General features: G+C 40.9%; 1 protein-coding gene across 2 annotated transcripts in view; it reads left to right on the top strand.

The window, feature by feature from the left end:
* Positions 1–1,983: 1,983 nt before the first annotated feature.
* The window catches only part of phf10 (PHD finger protein 10), a 36,187-nt gene continuing 20,117 nt past the window's right edge, over positions 1,984–18,053 (top strand). The window contains exons 1-4 of one of the 2 annotated variants that reach the window (XM_043695387.1): positions 1,984–2,190; positions 6,116–6,225; positions 6,447–6,505; positions 7,225–7,308. In XM_043695387.1, the coding sequence (XP_043551322.1) occupies positions 2,119–2,190; positions 6,116–6,225; positions 6,447–6,505; positions 7,225–7,308 (325 nt within the window). In that variant the 5' untranslated portion in view covers positions 1,984–2,118. Of the gene's footprint in view, positions 2,191–6,115; positions 6,226–6,446; positions 6,578–7,224; positions 7,309–18,053 lie in introns of both variants that reach the window. The other variant, XM_043695386.1, reaches the window with a different exon arrangement.

The following is an 18,053-nucleotide window of genomic DNA, read 5'->3' as shown; positions in this document are numbered from 1 at the left end:
AGTCAGTAATGTGATGGAATTGTTCTCACTTGCCTGGATGATAATCCTCAAGCTTGATATCATTTAGCATAAAGCAGCCTGATTACTTGGTATCCCATCCACTATCTTAAATATTCAATACCTCCACCAATATTGTACAGTGGCAGCAGTCAATATAATGTGCAATTTGGACTGCATTGCCTTCCAAAGGCATTGTCTCTATTACCTGGAAGAACAAAGGTAGCAGGTGCCACCTCTTGCAAGTTCATATCCTGTTGTTCACTTCCAAATGCTTGCACTTTGGCAGAAAGGCAGTCTCATGGAGTGCACAAGAACAAAAATGTAGTGCTTCGTGTGCACAGATATTTGAAGGTGGCAGGACATATTGAGAATATTTTGCAAACCAATCTTGGGCATCATAAAGGCAATAATATATAAAAACAGGGAAATTATGCTAAACCTATATAAAGCTTTGTTTGGGCCAGAACCAAAGTATTGCCATAGTTCTGGTCATCACCCATTAGGAAAGATCTGAGGATCATTGAGAATGTGCAGAAAAGATTTACTATTTTCCAGGGATTTTTGCTACAAGGTAGTGTGGCAGAACATGGGGTTTTCTTTGAGCAGGCAATTGTGGGAGACTTGATGGAATTTTACAAGATTATAAAATGTTTGGATAAGGTAGACAGGAGAACTTACCATTTGCTGGCTGTACAAGTACGAGGGAATACATTTGAGAAAAAGATACATACAGAATGGATTCCCATGCCATAGAAGACTGACTCAATCATAAAGAAAAACAGAAATTGTTGGAAAAGTTCAGCAGGTCTGGCAACATCTGTGGAGAGAAATGTGAGTTAAGGAACTGGGTCACCGGACCTGAAACGTTGACTCTGCTTTCTTTCCACAGATGCTGCCAGACCTGTTCAGTCTTTCCAGCAATTTATGTTTGCCTTTCTGACTTACAGATCTGCAAAGCTTTCCGTTTTTATTCAGTATTTAATTCACTTCTAGGCATGCCGACCTCAAAGAAGTTCTACTGACTTAATCAGCACTGAAACACAACAACAGTAATCGACCACTTGGTACCTCAAACCTGCCCCGTGTGAGGTATTCTCAAAAGCCTCTCTGTTTCCTCAAGAGCAATTAAAAATAGGTGATTAATTCCATATTGGCCAAGGGAGATCTGCTTTTCCTTTGTAATTTTAAATGTGCACTTTTTAAAATTGGCATCCATTCTTTTATCTTTCTTTTGCCCTTCTACATGTTCGAGGTTGTGGTTTTGGAATGATGGTTGATACATTGCTGCATTACATACTGTGTCATGATTTGGAGATGCCGGTGTTGGACTGGGGGTGTACAAAGTTAAAAATCACACAACACCAGGTTATAGTCCAACAGGTTTAATTGGAAGCACTAGCTTTCGGAGTGCTGCTCCTTCATCACGTGATTGTGGAGTACACAATTGTAAGACACAGAATTTATAGAAAAAGTTTACAGTGAAATTGTTACAGTGTAACAGTGTAACTGAAATTATACATTGAAAAGTCCCTTGATTAAGTCTCTCATCTGTGAGAATGACCATGCTAGTTTCACTTCTTTCATATGTAAATCACAAAACTTTTTTAAAAAGTTACATTCTCAGGTTAACTTTAACAATTGGTGTCAGCCAGATGTGTTAGCCCCCTGTGTGCTGTTGTCTGTGCCATAATGTTTAGACTGATTTTAATCTAAAAAATGAATTAACAGAGTCTTACATGAATTAATGCAGTTTTTTGAGCAAAGTACAATGTAACTCTGCAAACTGGTGTTGGGTGATTTTTAACTTTGTACATACTGTGTGATAGATTGATGCTCATGTTTGGGATTAATGCTACCTCCAGACACCTCACAACTGAAAATAAAGTTTGCAATGGGTTCGACTCCTTTTCTGTCCCAAGTCTAATGAGATTTCTCCCAGGGCTCAGATGGAGAGGGCACCTGTCTGCAGAAGGCTGCATGCAGATCTCAGGGTGGGGAAGCTTCTGATTGGCCGACCGTGAGTATCCCGGCGTTGAGCCGGACGCCGGGGCGCTTCGCCGCGGGAAGGCTAATGGTCGGCCTACCTGCCTGGTGGCAGCGCAGCGCTGCACAGTTAAAATGGCCGCCGCGGTGTCGTCGAGCCGCCTGTGCGACAGTAATCCGGCAACTCCGGGAGCTCAGTCCGGCAAGGTAGGTAGATGGGGTTGTAGGGCTAAGGCGCCCGGACCGGTGTGGTTTTGTTTCCCCTCCCCGCATGCGGGAAGGGGAGATGAACGATCGCCGGCCTGGGTTTTATCCGATCTCCGGGCTGACCGTTCAAGTGCAGTAACCGCCCGCTCAGAGCAAAGGGGTCGGTTGATGTTGTGTTTCTCACTCAGTACAGCCACCTGGTAGTGACGCGCGCAGTGAGGCCTTTTCTCAAACTGTTCCAAACATGAAGGACCTGGTTCATCTCCACTTCCCAGTTCTGGTGATATTATTATTCGGAAAGTTAAACCATCACCGTTCCTGGGGAAATATTATTATTAATAATAATAATAATAATAATAATTCAATTCATGACTTAACATTGGCCCATGATTTGGAGTTGGACTGGGGTGGATAAAATTAAAAATCACACAACACCAGGTTATAGTCCAACAGGTTTAATTGGAAGCACTAGCTTTCAGAGCACTGCTCCTTCATCAGGTGGTTGTGGAGAATAAGATCGTAGGACATAGAATTTCTGGCAAAAGTTTACAGTGTGATTCAACTGAAATTATGTGTTGGAAAATATTGTTTGTTAAGTCTCTCATCTTTAGAGTGACCATGTAGGTTTTGTTTTTTTTGTATGATGAAGGAGCAGCACTCTGAAAGCTAGTGCTTCCAAGTAAACCTGTTGGACTATAACCTGGTGTTGTGTGATTTTTAAGTTTGGCCCAGACTTTCTGATAATCCTTTCTGAAATGAAGGTGGGAATTGTGTAATTGGACCCTATAGACTCCTTGGTGTAGAAGACCCTGAAGGAATTGATGAGGAAGTTGATGATTCTGTTTGAAAATTCCTCTCCACCTATTACCCATTTAAATTGGAGAACCCAGAGGGGTCATGTGGGAAAAGCTATTAAATGTTTAGACTTAACCATTAAATATCAAACTGAAAAAGGCTGTCTTGTGCAGTGGCAGTGTCCCTGACCCTGGACTGGGAGGCTGGAGTTCAAGTCTCACCTGCTCCAGCGGTGTGTAACAACATCTCTGAACAGGTTGGTTGGGGGGTGAAAAAAAGCTATTAAACTAAATCCAAACTTGCCTTGCACACTCACAACTATACCTACCTCAGACTCTCAACACCTTCCAGAGCTGTTTTCCCTGGAGTGTTGGAGATTCAGGGGTGACCTTTTAGAGGTTTATAAAATCACGAGAGCCAAGGATAGGGTAAATAGACAAGGTCTTTTCCCTGGGGTGGGGAAGTCCAGAACTAGAGCGCATAGGTTTAGGGTGAGAGGGGAAAGATATAAAAGGGACCTAAGGGGCAACTTTTTCACACAGAGGGTGATACTTGTATGGAATGAGCTGCCAAAGGAAGGGGTGGATGCTGGTACAATTACAACGTTTAAAAGGCATCTGGATGGGTTTATGAATAGGACTGGGTTAGAGAGATATGGGCCAAGTGTTGGCAAATGGGATGGGATTAAGTTAGGATATCTGATCAGCATGGACAAGTTGGACCAAACGGTCTGTTTCTGCGGTGTACAACTTGTTGACTCTATGACTGTAACATAACACGCTCTCTGTGTCAAACACCTACCTGCTTCACCCTCCTCCCCCCCCCACCCCAAACTCTCACTCCATGGTTGAACTCCTCCTTCTGTCATCAGACCCAATGTCTCTATCTCTGTCTCTTTTTCTCCCACATCACCGTGTTCCCGGTGCTTGGTCCAACTGCAGATGTGTCCTGCAGTCAGACCCTGCTCTGCTGTGATTTATCACCCACCTGCCCTCCCCTCACTATTCTGACATCCTACCTCACACTTCTCTTATGTATGATGTGGAGATGCCAGTTTGGACTGGGGTGGGCAAAGTCAGAAGTCACACAACACCAGGTTATAGTCCACCAGATGAAAGAGCAGCAATGTGAAAGCTTGTGATTTTAAATAAACCTGTTGGACTATAATCTAGTGTTGTGTAACTTCTAACTTTGCCTTATGTACTTACCATTTGGCACCAGCTGTTAGTGGCTGCTGACGATTCTACATTTCAGAATACTGCAGTTGATCACTTTCAAAACTTGAGAGTTGCTTTCTCCTCCTCCCCCTGCCCTGTCAAACACTTCTGAATTGTATGGGATCTATCAAAATGGAAGTGCAGCTTTACATTTTTGAAGGAACCCTGATGAGAATCTGTCAGAAATGTGAACTACTTTTGTTGCATTAAAAAGTGGAAGATTGTCATTCCTTGTAAAATCCACCTTTTTTTTTCCCCTTTTTTTCATTTTTTTTAAAATTTAATCCCTCATTATTCAGTAAAAGGGAATAAATAACAAAGGACTACAAATGTTTGAAATTCTAGATATGTACAGGAAGTACTATGTCAGACCGCATTTGTGGAACATATCAACTTGGTCAGCCTTACTCTTAATGGAATACAATATGTGATTTACAAGAGACTACAAAGCAAAATTTGACACAGCAGTGTAAGGTTACTTGGGGGACAAGTAATCAATGTTTGTTCAGAGATTTTGCTGAGTATCTTGAAGGATTCAACTAAACAAAATCTTTTTCATTTTGAGTTTCTTGCCACTATGACCCAGCTATAGCACTCTTGCCTCTGAATCACAGGACCCTGGTTCAAGTGCAAAGATCAAAGCTGATTCTCCAGTGCAGTACTGAGGGAGGACTGCAAAATTAACCATGCCATATGTTGGAGGAGATATTAAAGTGATGTAGTGGATGTAAAAGGTCCTAACACATATTCAGAGGCTGTATTAAGGCCATTCTGCTCATTGAGTCTGTATTGCCACTTAATGACATCATGGCTGATAATCATCAACTCCATTTTTCTGCCTTTCTCTATATCCTTGACTTCCTTACTTATTTGGAAATCTATCTCTTAATATTCAGCAAGCTTTGTTTTAGCCAGTGCCTTATAAACTGGCAGTCTTGATAAACCGGCAAAAGTTATAAACTCAAACACCACAAAGTTTACTGTGTTCTTCTGTCCGGTTGTTATAGTTTTTTTAAACTTATTTACCTGAATGAAAATATTTGTTCAGTTGAATGGTCATACAGAATATCTACAGTTAATTCAATTTTGAGTCAATTACCCCACACATTACATGATCTACTGCGATGTCTGAACAGTTAGTTGAGGGTGTGAGTGAGAAGGCTCTCTCCAGTAAGTTTTTTTTATTTAAGGCAAAGTTGCGTTATTATTTAAGTGATGTATGGTGTTTATTTTCCAAAAAAAGTATAAAGTGTGTATACCCTGCATTACATTTTTATTATTTGTGTTTTTACATTGATTGTGTGGACCTCTTGATTATCCAGAAAATTTGGATCATCTTGCCCATTGGTGCTAGTTAGTAAAGGGCTGCTTATCTAATGACTCAGCATCAACATCCCTCTGCAGTAAAGAATTTCATAGACTCACTATCATCTCGGGTGCTGTGTGCAAGTTGTTTGCCACACTTTCCATGTCACAATAGTAACTTCATTTAGATTAGATTAGATTACTTACGGTGTGGAAACAGGCCCTTCAGCCCAACAAGTCCACACCGACCTGCCGAAGCGCAACCCACCCATACCCCTACATTTACCCCTTCACCTAATACTACAGGCAATTTTAGTATGGCCAATTCACCTGACCTGCACATCTTTGGACTGTGGGAGGAAACCGGAGCACCTGGAGGAAACCCACGCAAACACTGGGAGAATGTGCAAACTCCACACAGTCAGTCGCCTGAGACGGGAACTGAACCCAGGTATCTGGCGCTGTGAGGCAGCAGTGCTAACCACTGTGCCACCATGCCGCCTATTTGAGAAGTACTTTGTTGATTACAAAGAGCTTTGAGCTGTATGATAATAATGCAAAGTGCTTTGTAAGTGCAAGTTCTTTATTTGTTTCATTCACCACTCCAGGAAGAGACAGAGGAGACTTCAAATGATGATGCCATAAGCCAGCCTGCCAAACGCCGACGGATGGGATCTGGAGATAGCTCAAAAAGCAGTGACACAACTCAGGACTTCAGGTACAATTTAATTCTTGGTTTTAAAGCTTCCATATTTTTCCCTTTTATGATTTGAAGTGAATTGCTTGGAAAAATACAGATTTTTGTGGTAAAATATCCACCCTGTCCTCCTTGGGGAATTGGGTACATATATTATTTTGCTAGTGTTGTTATCTCTATGGAATCTTGTTACTGGGATTACAGTACACCTGTGCAAATTTACGTCTTTTTTTTGTTCTCAGCTCCAGCTATTTTCCAGCAGAGATGTTAACAGAATATAAATGGCCAGCTGATGACACAGGGGAGTATTACATGCTTCAGGAACAAGTTAGTGAATATTTAGGTGTGACATCATTCAAGCGTAAATACCCAGGTAGGGTTTTTTGAGCTTCAGTTTGGAATGTAATCTATTCAGAAACGCTTTTGCGTTGAGATATATAAACATTGTGTGTAATCAGAAGTATGTTAAATATTTATTAATTACAATGACGTTTGATCCATTTGTTGTAAATGTCATTTTTGGCTATCGTGGTTCTGAAACGGTCGTGTTCTTTGATGCACATTGCTACTTTTACAAAGAGCTTTCAGAATCTAAGTAGCAGATCACCATACCTGCAACATCACCATTAACCTCTGATTGAAACTCTATCCTGCACAAATCCAATGGAAATCCATTGTGTACTAAGGGTCCTCTAACAATAATGTCCTTAAGGAAATCTGCCATTCTTACCCCATCTGGCCCACATGTGACTCCAGACCCACAGCAATGTGGTTGACTGGTAACTACCTTCTGAAACAGCCGAGGAAGCCACTCTGTTCAAGAGCTTAAGAAAGAGAAACGATGCTGGCCTTACCAGTGTCACCCGAGTGCCATGAAATAATATATTTAAGAGTGTAAGCTATTGTCTATTCATACCTGTTTGTCTGAGAGAACAAGATTATAAAGAAGGTGCAGGCAGCCATTAGTATTTATTAATTAAGTTTAATTCTTTAAAATAAATTATACATGTTCTTTGCCAGATCTGGAAAGACGCGATCTATCTCACAAAGAGAAACTATATCTGAGGGAGATGAATGTTATCACAGAAACCCAGTGCACTTTAGGTACGTTGTTTGCCAAATTGTCATCTTGTTCATCGTCCTTTTTCTGAATGGGATCATTATTCTAAATGTATTTAAACAGTACTAAGTTTTTTTTTGTGTGTGTGCTTGCTTTTATTAAATCAAATGATCAGCATGAGACCGTCACCAAGAAGTCAAATTGGGTAATGTGTTTTCCTCAGAATTTCCTGAGTGGTGAGAATGTGGAATTTGCTATAATAGGGAAGTAGTTTAGGTGAAAAAGTGTTGCTGGAAAAGCGCAGCAGGTCAAGCAGCATCCAAGGAGCAGGAGAATCGACGTTTCGGGCATGAGCCCTTCTTCAGGAATCACGGGCAGCACGGTGGCTCAGTGGTTAGCACTGCTGCCTCACAGCACCAGGGTGCCAGGTTCAATTCCAGGATTCTTGAAGAAGGGCTCATGCCCGAAACGTCGATTCTCCTGCTCCTTGGATGCTGCCTGACTGCACTTTTCCAGCAACACTTTTTCAGCTTTGATCTCCAGCATCTGCAGTCCTCACTTTCTCCTAAATAGTTTAGGTGAACAGGAGAGAAGCATTTCTGATAACATTTTTGGTAAGCCTGTTGGAGTGATCCCAAACAAAAAAAAAGTGTGAATATCACACCACTCTATCTTTTTGTAAGTATACAAACATAGGAATTAGGAGTACTTGAGTAGGCTACTGAGCACTTGCTATGCCATTCAATAAGATCGTGGCTGATCTGATTATTCCACATTCCTGCCTATCCCAAAAACATTTCACCCCCTTGTTTATTAAAAATCTGCCTGACTCTGCCTTAAAAGATCTAAACTTTCTACTTCCACAGTCTTGAGTTATTTTTTGGTTGTCACTATAGTCTTGCCAGACCATAGGGGCTGCACTCTCATCAGAGAGAGAAGCATCTGGTGGTGATTTAACCTGAGGGCCACCAGACCTCAGGCAAGGGAAGAGGTTGAGAAGGAGAGTCCTTCATGGTAACTTCAAACCGGTGATGGGAATTGAACCCACTCTGTTGGCATCATACTGCTCTGTAAACCAATGATCCGAGACAGCTCAAGACTCACGATCCTTTGAGAGAAAAATGTTCTCCTCATCTCTGACTTAAATGGGCGAGTCCTTTTTTTTTTAAAACAGTGACCCTTCGGTCTAGATTCTTCCACAAGAGAAAGTCCTTTTTTCTCAAGATCATTTTATGCTTTAATCAAGTCAGCCTTTACGCTTCTAAACTTCAACTTATTCATGTGCCCCATTATTACATCTTTAATAAAAGCTTGTAATATTTTCCCTATGATAGATGTTAAGGTAACTGGCCTCCAGTTTCTTGCTTTATCCCTCCCTTTTTGAATAAAGGCGTTACATTCACTGTTTTCCAATTTAATGGAACCTTCTGTGAATCTAGGGTATCTTGGGAAAATTAAAGCAATGCATTAACTTGCCTATTGGCCATTCTTTTCAGACCCAAGAATGAAGTCCACTAAGACCCAGGAACTTGTCAGCCCATAGGTCCAGCAATTTGTTCACTACCACTACCCTGATTGTAATCTTCCAGAGCTCCACCCTTTATTTAATTTCCTGATTTATAACCACTAGATGTTCCTTGCATCCATTACAATGAAGACTGATACAAAACATAGTTGAATACATCTACTATCTTCTTATTTCCATTAATGCTTCACTGATTCCCTTTCGTGTGAAGCATATTCCATCATGCTCCTTACTTACATCTTGTAAATGCTGATCAGAATGTGAGTTACTTATTGTAGAATTTCCAGCTTCTGACCTGCTGTTGTAGCCACTGTGTTGAGATGGCTAATCCAGCTATTTTCTTGTTAATGGTAAGTGCTAGGATGTTATAATGGCACATTCAGTGATGGTAATACCGAATCCATGACATATATTTTTTCTCTCAGATCTGTTGTGTGGCGCTGTATTAAATATCTTCTGAAAGTTGACGTACATCTCGTCAATAGTATTGCTGTCATAAAGCCTTTGTTAGCTTTTCAAAAAAAACTTATTAGTTTGGAAAATGATTTTCCCATGAGATATTCATGCTGACTCTTCCAAATCATGCCACCTCCTTACATGTAATTACTAATTCTAACCCGAATAATCTCTAGAACCTTCCCCTTTGCTGAAGCTAAACTGACGGTCTGTAATTATTGGTTTTATTCTTGCAACCTTACTTGAACATTGCCACAGATGATCAATTTTCCAGTCTTACGGCATCTTCCCCCGAGTCTTGGGAAGTCTGGAAGATTGTGGCGAATATCCCTGCAATTCTACTCTCTATCTTCAAAATCCTTGGATGCATCCCATCCGGTTCCGGTGTCTTGTCTCCTTTTAAGTCTAACCAATACTTCTGCCCTATCAGTTTTAGTGACTGAGTAGCCTTCACTGTCACCTGGCTTTCTCTCACACCTGTAAAGATAGGTGTGAAGTATTCTTTCAACACTTCAGCTGTCTCCTGCTTCCAGATGTAAATCCCCTTTTGGCCACTACTCCGTTTTACCACTCTCTTTTGCTACTTATATTTTTATGGTTAAAGAAGACTTTGGGATGTTTCCTTATGTTGGTTGCCATTCTTTCTCCACTTTTCTTGGCTTCTCTTATTTGTTTTTTCAACCCTCTCCTCCTCCCGAACCTTCTGAACCTTCCATGTTCCTCTTTGTTCACTATCTGACACTTATCGTAAGTGCACTTTATCTTCTATAATATTTGTCATCTAGATGGCTCTGGATTTGTTCATTCTACCATTCTCATTTGTGGGAATATACCTTGGATGTACAAGAGCCATCTCTATTTTGAAGGTAGCCTTTCAAAGAACTAGGGTCAACAATACACCCTTTCTTGCAGGGCTGGAAATCCTACTGCTGTAGGAAGCTCTCCCGCATGCATTCCAGGCACACTTGCCCTGTAAAGTAAAAGCATCGCAGTCTATGCTTGGTTATTGTTGTCTCCCATATATAACTACTAATATATGTTTGCATTTCTCTGTATTTTTCCTCCGTATTCGTGTCCTTTTTTGTTGTTTTAATTCTAGTAAAATTGATTCTGTGTAACATATCCGAAACATCTTTCTCCAGCATTGTAATGCTGTCCCTAACCAATACTGCTATTCATCCTCCCTTTCCTTTTTGTTTTCTATATCTTCTGAACACGTTGTACCCAGCAATATTTAACACACACAGGCTTGTCCTTTCTTAAGCCTGGTCTCTGTCATTGCCATATCAAAATTCCACATGCCAGTCTGTGCCTGTGACCACTGAGGGTTCTTTACACTGATCGGTTTTGTTACAGAATGAACATTTTTCCTTGCATGAGGAAGTGTGTAACAAGAGACCATCAATGCGAGATAGTCACAGAGAAATCAAATCAGGAATTCAGAAGGAACTTCTTGACCCGAACATTGTGAGAACGTTTTACATATTATTGCACAAAGAACTATGGATGCTGGAAGTCTGAAACAAAAACCAGAAATTGCTGGAGAAACTGAGCGGGTCTGGCAGCATCTGCAGAGAGAAAGCAGAATTTCAGGTTCAGTGAACCTTCTGGTGTTGGTGAGAATGCTATTTTGAGGGAATGGTTGAGATAAACAATATAGACATTATTGAAGGGCGAGCTAGACAACATGAAGAAGAAGAAAATAGCAGGTTATAATGATAGATTTAGATTTTAAAAAATGGAATAAGGCTTGTGGGGCGATGATGGTATCAGGGTAATGTCACTGGGCTAATAATCCAGAAACACCCCAGTTCTGATTACATGGGTTTGAATCCGTTTGAGAAATGGTTGAAGTTTAAATTTATTTTTAAAAAACGTTAGCCTAATGGCTGCCATGTAATTACTATTAATTGTCGTGAAACCCTTCTGATTTACTAATGTCCTTTTAAGGGATATGTATCTGTCAAGCTTAGCTGATCTGGCCTCTGTGTGTCTCTAGATCCTCAGCGAAAATCTGATTTGACTGGCTCTTACCTGCTTTCTGGCAATTTCGAATGGGTAATAAATGCTGGCTGTGAATTAATTTTTAAACAAAAGCATAAACATTGGCATGAAAGATCCAAAATGACACTGTTAGAGGGCATATCCAATATTACCCTCTACTTCATTGTCACTTGGAAGAAGAGAGGTTTTCATCGAACCTGATGAAGAATCACTAGGGAGCATTTCATTGTGGTTCAGGATGATTTACTTGCAAAAATCTACCCTTTCCTATACTGGGGGAAGGGATTGAACAGATGGCTGTGTCAAGCCTTTCCAGTATTTTTTCCTGCAGACAACTTGGTAAAGGATGATAAAAATCAATTCAATCTCCGATTCAAATGTGGGAGCTGGAATACAAATGTGATCTAAATTGTCAACAGATCTCTGGCGTGCCCAGGTTTGGCTCTGTGGTGATCCATTACAATTTAGTCGTAACACGTTACGAATTTAAAGCCAGCTGTAGTTTTTTTATATATAATGCCATGTCCCAGCTGAATATCATACATATGTTCTGAGACTAGTTCAAACCCACATTTTGAGCTGTAGGCTGAAATAGAGGAAATATGTTATTCTAAGTGACAGTCTGTAAATAATCATGTAATGGTATTTTGGCCTTTATTTCAAGGGGATTGGACTTCAAATATGAGAAAGTGATGTTTGTTGTATTGAGCCCATCTGGAGTACTGCATTCAATTTTGGACACTGCACCTCAGGAAGAATAGGTTGACCTGTTAAGGGGATACAGCAGCAATCCATCAGACTTGAATCAGGGCTTAAAAGGGTTAAACTGTGGACAGTTTGGATCAATATGGGTTGCTTACCTTTTTCAGTTTAGAAATAATGAAGAGTTAACAACATGCTCAAAGGGCAAATGCAGAGAGGCTACTGAGAAGCAGAAGGCCATAATATTAACATTAGAGATAGGATAATGGACATCTGGAATCCTTTTCCCTAAAGAGGTTTTGGATACAAGGTCAGTTGAAGGTCAACAGATCTATAATATGCAAGGGTATTGAAGGATATGGAGCAAAGTCTATAAATGTTGAAGTACCTCAGCTAATTGAGCAGTAAGACAAGCTCAATGGGCAGAATGACAAGCTTTTTTTTCTTATGTAAAGTGAAATGAGCCTTAGCCAACTATTTTTGAATCATGCTGCGTATAAACGTAATCAAGCCAAGTCACGTAATGAAAGGATATTTAAGTGGGACCTGTTTGTTGAACTGAATTACTGCATCAGTGGATGGTTGAATCGATTTTAAATCTTGGGAGTAAAATAGAAAAGGTCATAAGGTAGCACAGATTTTGAGTATTACTGAAAAAAGACACTTTAATGAAGCTTTTCATCTTGTATGTATCAGGACATTTTTGCAAGAATACAAATTCAAGGGGGAAAAATAGCTTTTAAACTGTATGAATAGAGTGTGCCAATTGACTGGAGAACATTTATGGGCAGCACGGTGGCACAGTGGTTAGCCCTGCTGCCTCACAGCGCCAGAGACCTGGGTTCAATTCCTGCCTCAGGCAACTGTCTGTGTAGAGTTTGCACATTCTTCCCGTGTCTGTGTGGATTTCCTCTGGGTGCTCCGGTTTCCTCCCACAGTCCAAAAATGTGCAGGTTAGGTGAATTGGCCATGCTAAATTGCCTGTAGTTAGGTGAAGAGGTAAATGTTGGGGAATGGGTCTGGGTGAGTTGCTCTTCGGCAGGTCGGTGTGGACTTGTTGGACTGAAGGGCCTGTCTTCACACCGTAAGTAATCTAATCTATAAACCTTCAGTCCATCGAGCATGTGCTAGCCCCTGAGGAATACTTTACCCAGTGAAACACCTTTTAAGATATAAGAGCAATGTTACAGCAGAGAAGGATACCATTCAGCCCCTTGTGCCTGCTCAGTGCTACTCCATTGCCTTCTCCCTATTGCCCCATCTGTTCTTGTTTTTCTGATAATGCATTCCCTTCTTGAATGTCTTGATTGAACCTGCCTCCACTCCTCTAGACCTGCCTGCAGATCTAACCCCTCATTGTGTAAAATACTTTTTCCTCCTAATTCTATTGCTTCTTTTATCAATGGTTTTAATCTGTCTCTTCTGGTTCTTGATCCTTCCCCTCCCAATACAAACACATTTTCTCCTAATCTACTCTGTCAAGTGCCCTCATGATTTTAAGTACCTCTATCAAATCTCTCAATCTTGTCAAAGTAACTGAATTTCCTCATTTTTACAACCAACCTCATGAACCTTCACTACATCCTCTCTTACTGCTCATGTTGATGCTCTATATTTGAGTGAACAAGGTATAATTTTGAGATAATTTGGAAACCAGTTATTAATTATTTCAGACTACACAGTATGTACACTTACAAAATGGAAGCAAACAGGTAAATATGATGCCAAGAAGTAAGCTATAGTTATGATTGTAAATAAATGTTGTAAAGACAGTGTTGATTAAATGTAATGTTTTCGTTCTACTGAATAAATGCTCTCACTGCTCCCCTTAATAATTCAAGTTTGTATCCTTAGATGATATTTTCCTCGAGCTGACTCACCTTAGGAGGGTTGTCAGGATGCCATTGTGCCTGACTTCCTGAATTTCTTGTTTTAGGCTGAAGACTTAATCATTCTGTCGGGGCATTGTAGATACAGGTATCAGTTAAAGGTACTGTTGGCGGTGGGGCTTTGAACACACAATGGCATGAAGACACAAAGTCAAAATTATAGACCAGTATTTGGAAAAGGAAAATAATCCCTACAAGCCTGGAATACTTTTTGCCAAAAAACATTAAAAGCAAAATCATTCTTAACTGTTTACTTCCATTTACAATAACAGTCTGACATAACCTATTTTATCTTCTGGGAACAGCATAGAAAGTCTAAGTGCTTATTGGAACAGGATCCTTGACTTGTTATCTTAACTTTTGACATTAGTTGACCAGAGGTCGAAATTCCACTTGTAACTTGGCTGAAATGTCGTATAGGAATATCTGAATACATCGGAGCAGAAGTATATCATTTAGCCCCACAAGCCTGCTCCACCATTCAGTAAGATCATGGCTGATCTGTTTTGTGTTTTGAATTCCACTCTTCCATAACCTCACCTCTCCCCCCCCACCCCCCCCTCCCCTCGCTTGCCCTAGGAACCTTTTTGATTTCCCCTTCCTATCAAGAATCTTTGTCTTGAATATTTAATGACACCTGCCTCCACTACCTTGAAACCATGATTTCCAAAGTTGTACAACCCTCTGAAAAAAGTAATTGTCATCTGTGTTGAAAGGGCAGCTTTAATAGTCCATTTTACATTGAAAAGCCAAAAACTGATCAGATTAGAAGGACCCAATGTGTTGGGTAATTGTCATTAATTTTGTTTTTATAGTTGGACATTCTTAAATATTTAGTTGATATTTTTATACAAGGAAACGTAGAACAAAATCTATACCATATGTAAATCCTATAGTTTTGCTCAGTAATCTAGAAATAACCAAGTCTGTTTGCTTTTGAGGTGTCATTGGGAGAGGGAAGTTTTGATTTTTGGTGGTATACATTCACTGACCAGAGAAAAGTAGGTGAATTGAGGGCCCGTGATCTACATTCAACAATTTCTGTGAAGAGTGAGTGACGAGAACACGCTGTGATGTGATTGGTTAATGAAGTAAATGCAAAGGGAGTAATTTAAGGCTGAATCAAGGCAAGGCAGGTCAGCACGATGGAAACTCCTTCAGTCTTTGAAGTTAGGAATGTTTCCAGTGTCCTGTGTGTAGGAAGTGTATTCGGCCTCAGCTACTGAAAATCCACCTTTTGGATCTGGAGCAACAATTGGATTCAATGCCAAGTATCCACATGGCTGAGATCTCCATGGTTACAGCAGTTGGTAAAGGGTTCACAAGCCGAAAGATAATGGGTGACCACAAACAGTGTGTTTTTCAAAAGAAAATCGCGAAAGTGAGTGCAAGGGATCCCTGTCACACTTTAATACATTTTCCATTTTGGATATTGCTGAAGAAAATGGTTTCTCAGGAGAATGTAACAAGAGCCAGGTCTGTCTCACCAGGTTTAGCTTAGCTCTGTGGCAAGGGTTGCGAGAACAGTCATGATAGAAGGTTCTAATCTAAGGGGAATGGATGGTTGTTTTTGTGGTTGCAGACATGAGGCCAGGATGGTATGGTGTTTCTCTGGTGCTAGGGTCAAGAATATCAGAGGCTGCAAGACATTTTGAAGACGGAGGGAGAAGAGCCAGAGATTGTGGTCCATGTCCGTACCGATGATATAGATAAAATCAGGGATGAGGTGGCTCAAGCAGAAAATAGAGCTAGGAAATAAATTATAAAGTAGGAATTCAAAGGTTATAATCTTAGTTTACTGTCAGTTCCATGTGCTAGTGAGCTCAAGAGTAGGATGATGATTCAAATGAATACATGGTTAGATTCTGGTTAACAGAGGACCTATACAAACTAGCTGGGGCCAATATTTGTGCTGAGGCATTTGCTTGTGCAGTGGGAAGATTTTAGATGTGTGGCATGGGGGAACAGGGACTTGAGCAAGGAAGGAATAGTGAGTTTTGAGAAGATTTGTAGCTTAGGTTGAGGTTTTGGATGTAGGTTTGATCGCTGAACTGGAAGGTTCATTTCCAGATGTTTCGTCACCCTACTAAGTAACATCTTTAGTGGGCCTCTGGTGAAGCACTGCTGATGATTCCTACTTTCTGGTTACATGTTTGGGTTTCTTTGGGTTGGTGATGTCATTTCCTGTGTTGAAGTCACTTCCTGCCCCTTTTTCTCAGGAAGTGGTGGTGGACCCCATCTACCACCCCCTGAGAAAAGAAACTGGGAGTGACTTCACCACAGGAAATGACATCACCAACCCAAAGAAACCCAAACATATAAATAGAAAGCAGGAATCATCATCAGTGCTTTACCAGAGGCCCACCTGAGGATGTTACCTAGTAGGGTGACAAAACGTCGGGAAATGAACCTTCCAGCTCAGCGAGCAAACCTACATCCAGGAAGGAATAGGGAAACAAAGGTGGAAATGAAAGATAAAGTGGAAGGCAGAGCAAATAAGGGCAAGTGGCACTAGAGTCAGTAATTGAGTGAAAATGTCAAAAAACCAAAAAAAAATCTACAACTGAATTGCATAGAGCATTTGTAAAATGGTAGACAGGTTAACACTGCAAATAGTTATATGCTGGTATGGTATGATTGTGATGAAGATATGGGGTGATCGAGGTTAGGAATTGAACATGCAAACAAATTCAATGTTAAGGAGAGGCAGACAAATAGGAAAAGGAGGTGGGGTGGCATTGTTATACAGTCATAGAAATATATATCACAGAAACAGAACCTTTGGTCCAACTCGTCCATGCCGACCAGAGATCCTAAATAAATCTAGTCCCAATTGCCAACATTTGGCCCATATCCCCCTCAACCCTTCCTATTCATATACCCATCCAGATGCCTTTTAAATGTTATTGTACCAGCCTCCATCACTTCCTCTGGCAGTTCACTCCATACACCCACCACCCATTGTGTGAAAAAGCTGCCCGCTAGATCCCTTTTAAATCTGTTCCCTCTTACCTTAAACCTATGCCCTCTCGTTTGGACTCATCCCACCCAGAGAAAATACTTTGTCTATTTACACTATCCATGCCCCTCATGATATTTATAAATCTCTGTAAGGTCACTCCTCAGCCTCCGACCCTCCAGGGAAAGTAGCCCCAGCCTGTTCAGCCTCTTTCTGTAAACTCAAATCCTCCAACCCTGGCAACGTCCTTGTCAATCTTTTCTGAACCCTTCAAGTTTCACAACTTCCTTCCTATAGCAGGAAGACCAGAATTGCACACAGTATTCCAATAGTGTCTAACCCATGTCCTGTGCAGCTGCAACATGACCTTCCAACTCCCCTACTCATTGCACTGATCAATCAAGGCAAGCATATCAAATGCCTTCCTCATTATCTTATCTACCTGCGAGTCCAATTTGAAGGAACTATGAATCTGCACTTCAAGGTCTTTGTTCAGCAACATTCCCCAAGACCATACCATTGTGTATAAGCCCTGTCCTGATTTGTTTTTCCAAAATGCAGCAGCTCACTTTATCTAAATTCAACTCCATCTGCCAGTTTTCGGCCTGTTGTCCATCTGATCAAGACCCCATTGTACTCTGAGGTAACCTTCTCCAATTTTGGTGTCATCTGCAAACTTACTAACAATATCTCCTATATTCACATCCAAATCATATATGTAATGATGAAAAGCAGTGGGCACACCACCAGCCCTTGTGGCACGCTGCTGGTCACAGGCCTCCAAGTCTGAGAAGCAACCCTCCTCCACCACCCACTGAAAGATGAAGTAAGTGTCCTAGTGAGGAAGGATGTTGGCACAGGAAATCTGGATGTGGAATCAGTGAGGGGAGCTGAGAGCAACAAGGGGCAGAAAACATTGGTGGGACTTGACCTCTAAACTATCACGGTGAGGTAGAGGATGACCAATAGGATATTAGAGATGCATCTGGTAAGGATACTACAGTACTCCTGGTTGATTTTAATTGACACACAAGCTGGGCTAACCACTTTAGCGACAATACTGTGATGGATGAATTCCTGGAGTGTGTAGAGGGTGGATTTTTAAACTAATGAGTTAAGGAACCAACTTGGGGCAGGTTATCCAAGTTTGTTTCATAGAACATAGAATAGAACAGTACAGCACAGAACAGGCCCTTCAGCCCACGATGATGTGCTGACCACTGATCCTCATGTATGCACCCTCAAATTGCTGTG

This window comes from Chiloscyllium plagiosum, chromosome 9 (genome assembly GCF_004010195.1).
Source record: "Chiloscyllium plagiosum isolate BGI_BamShark_2017 chromosome 9, ASM401019v2, whole genome shotgun sequence".
Lineage (NCBI taxonomy): Eukaryota > Metazoa > Chordata > Chondrichthyes > Orectolobiformes > Hemiscylliidae > Chiloscyllium > Chiloscyllium plagiosum.
Note: the sequence above shows the minus strand (reverse complement) of the source record. Positions and strands in the feature narration are given on the sequence as shown.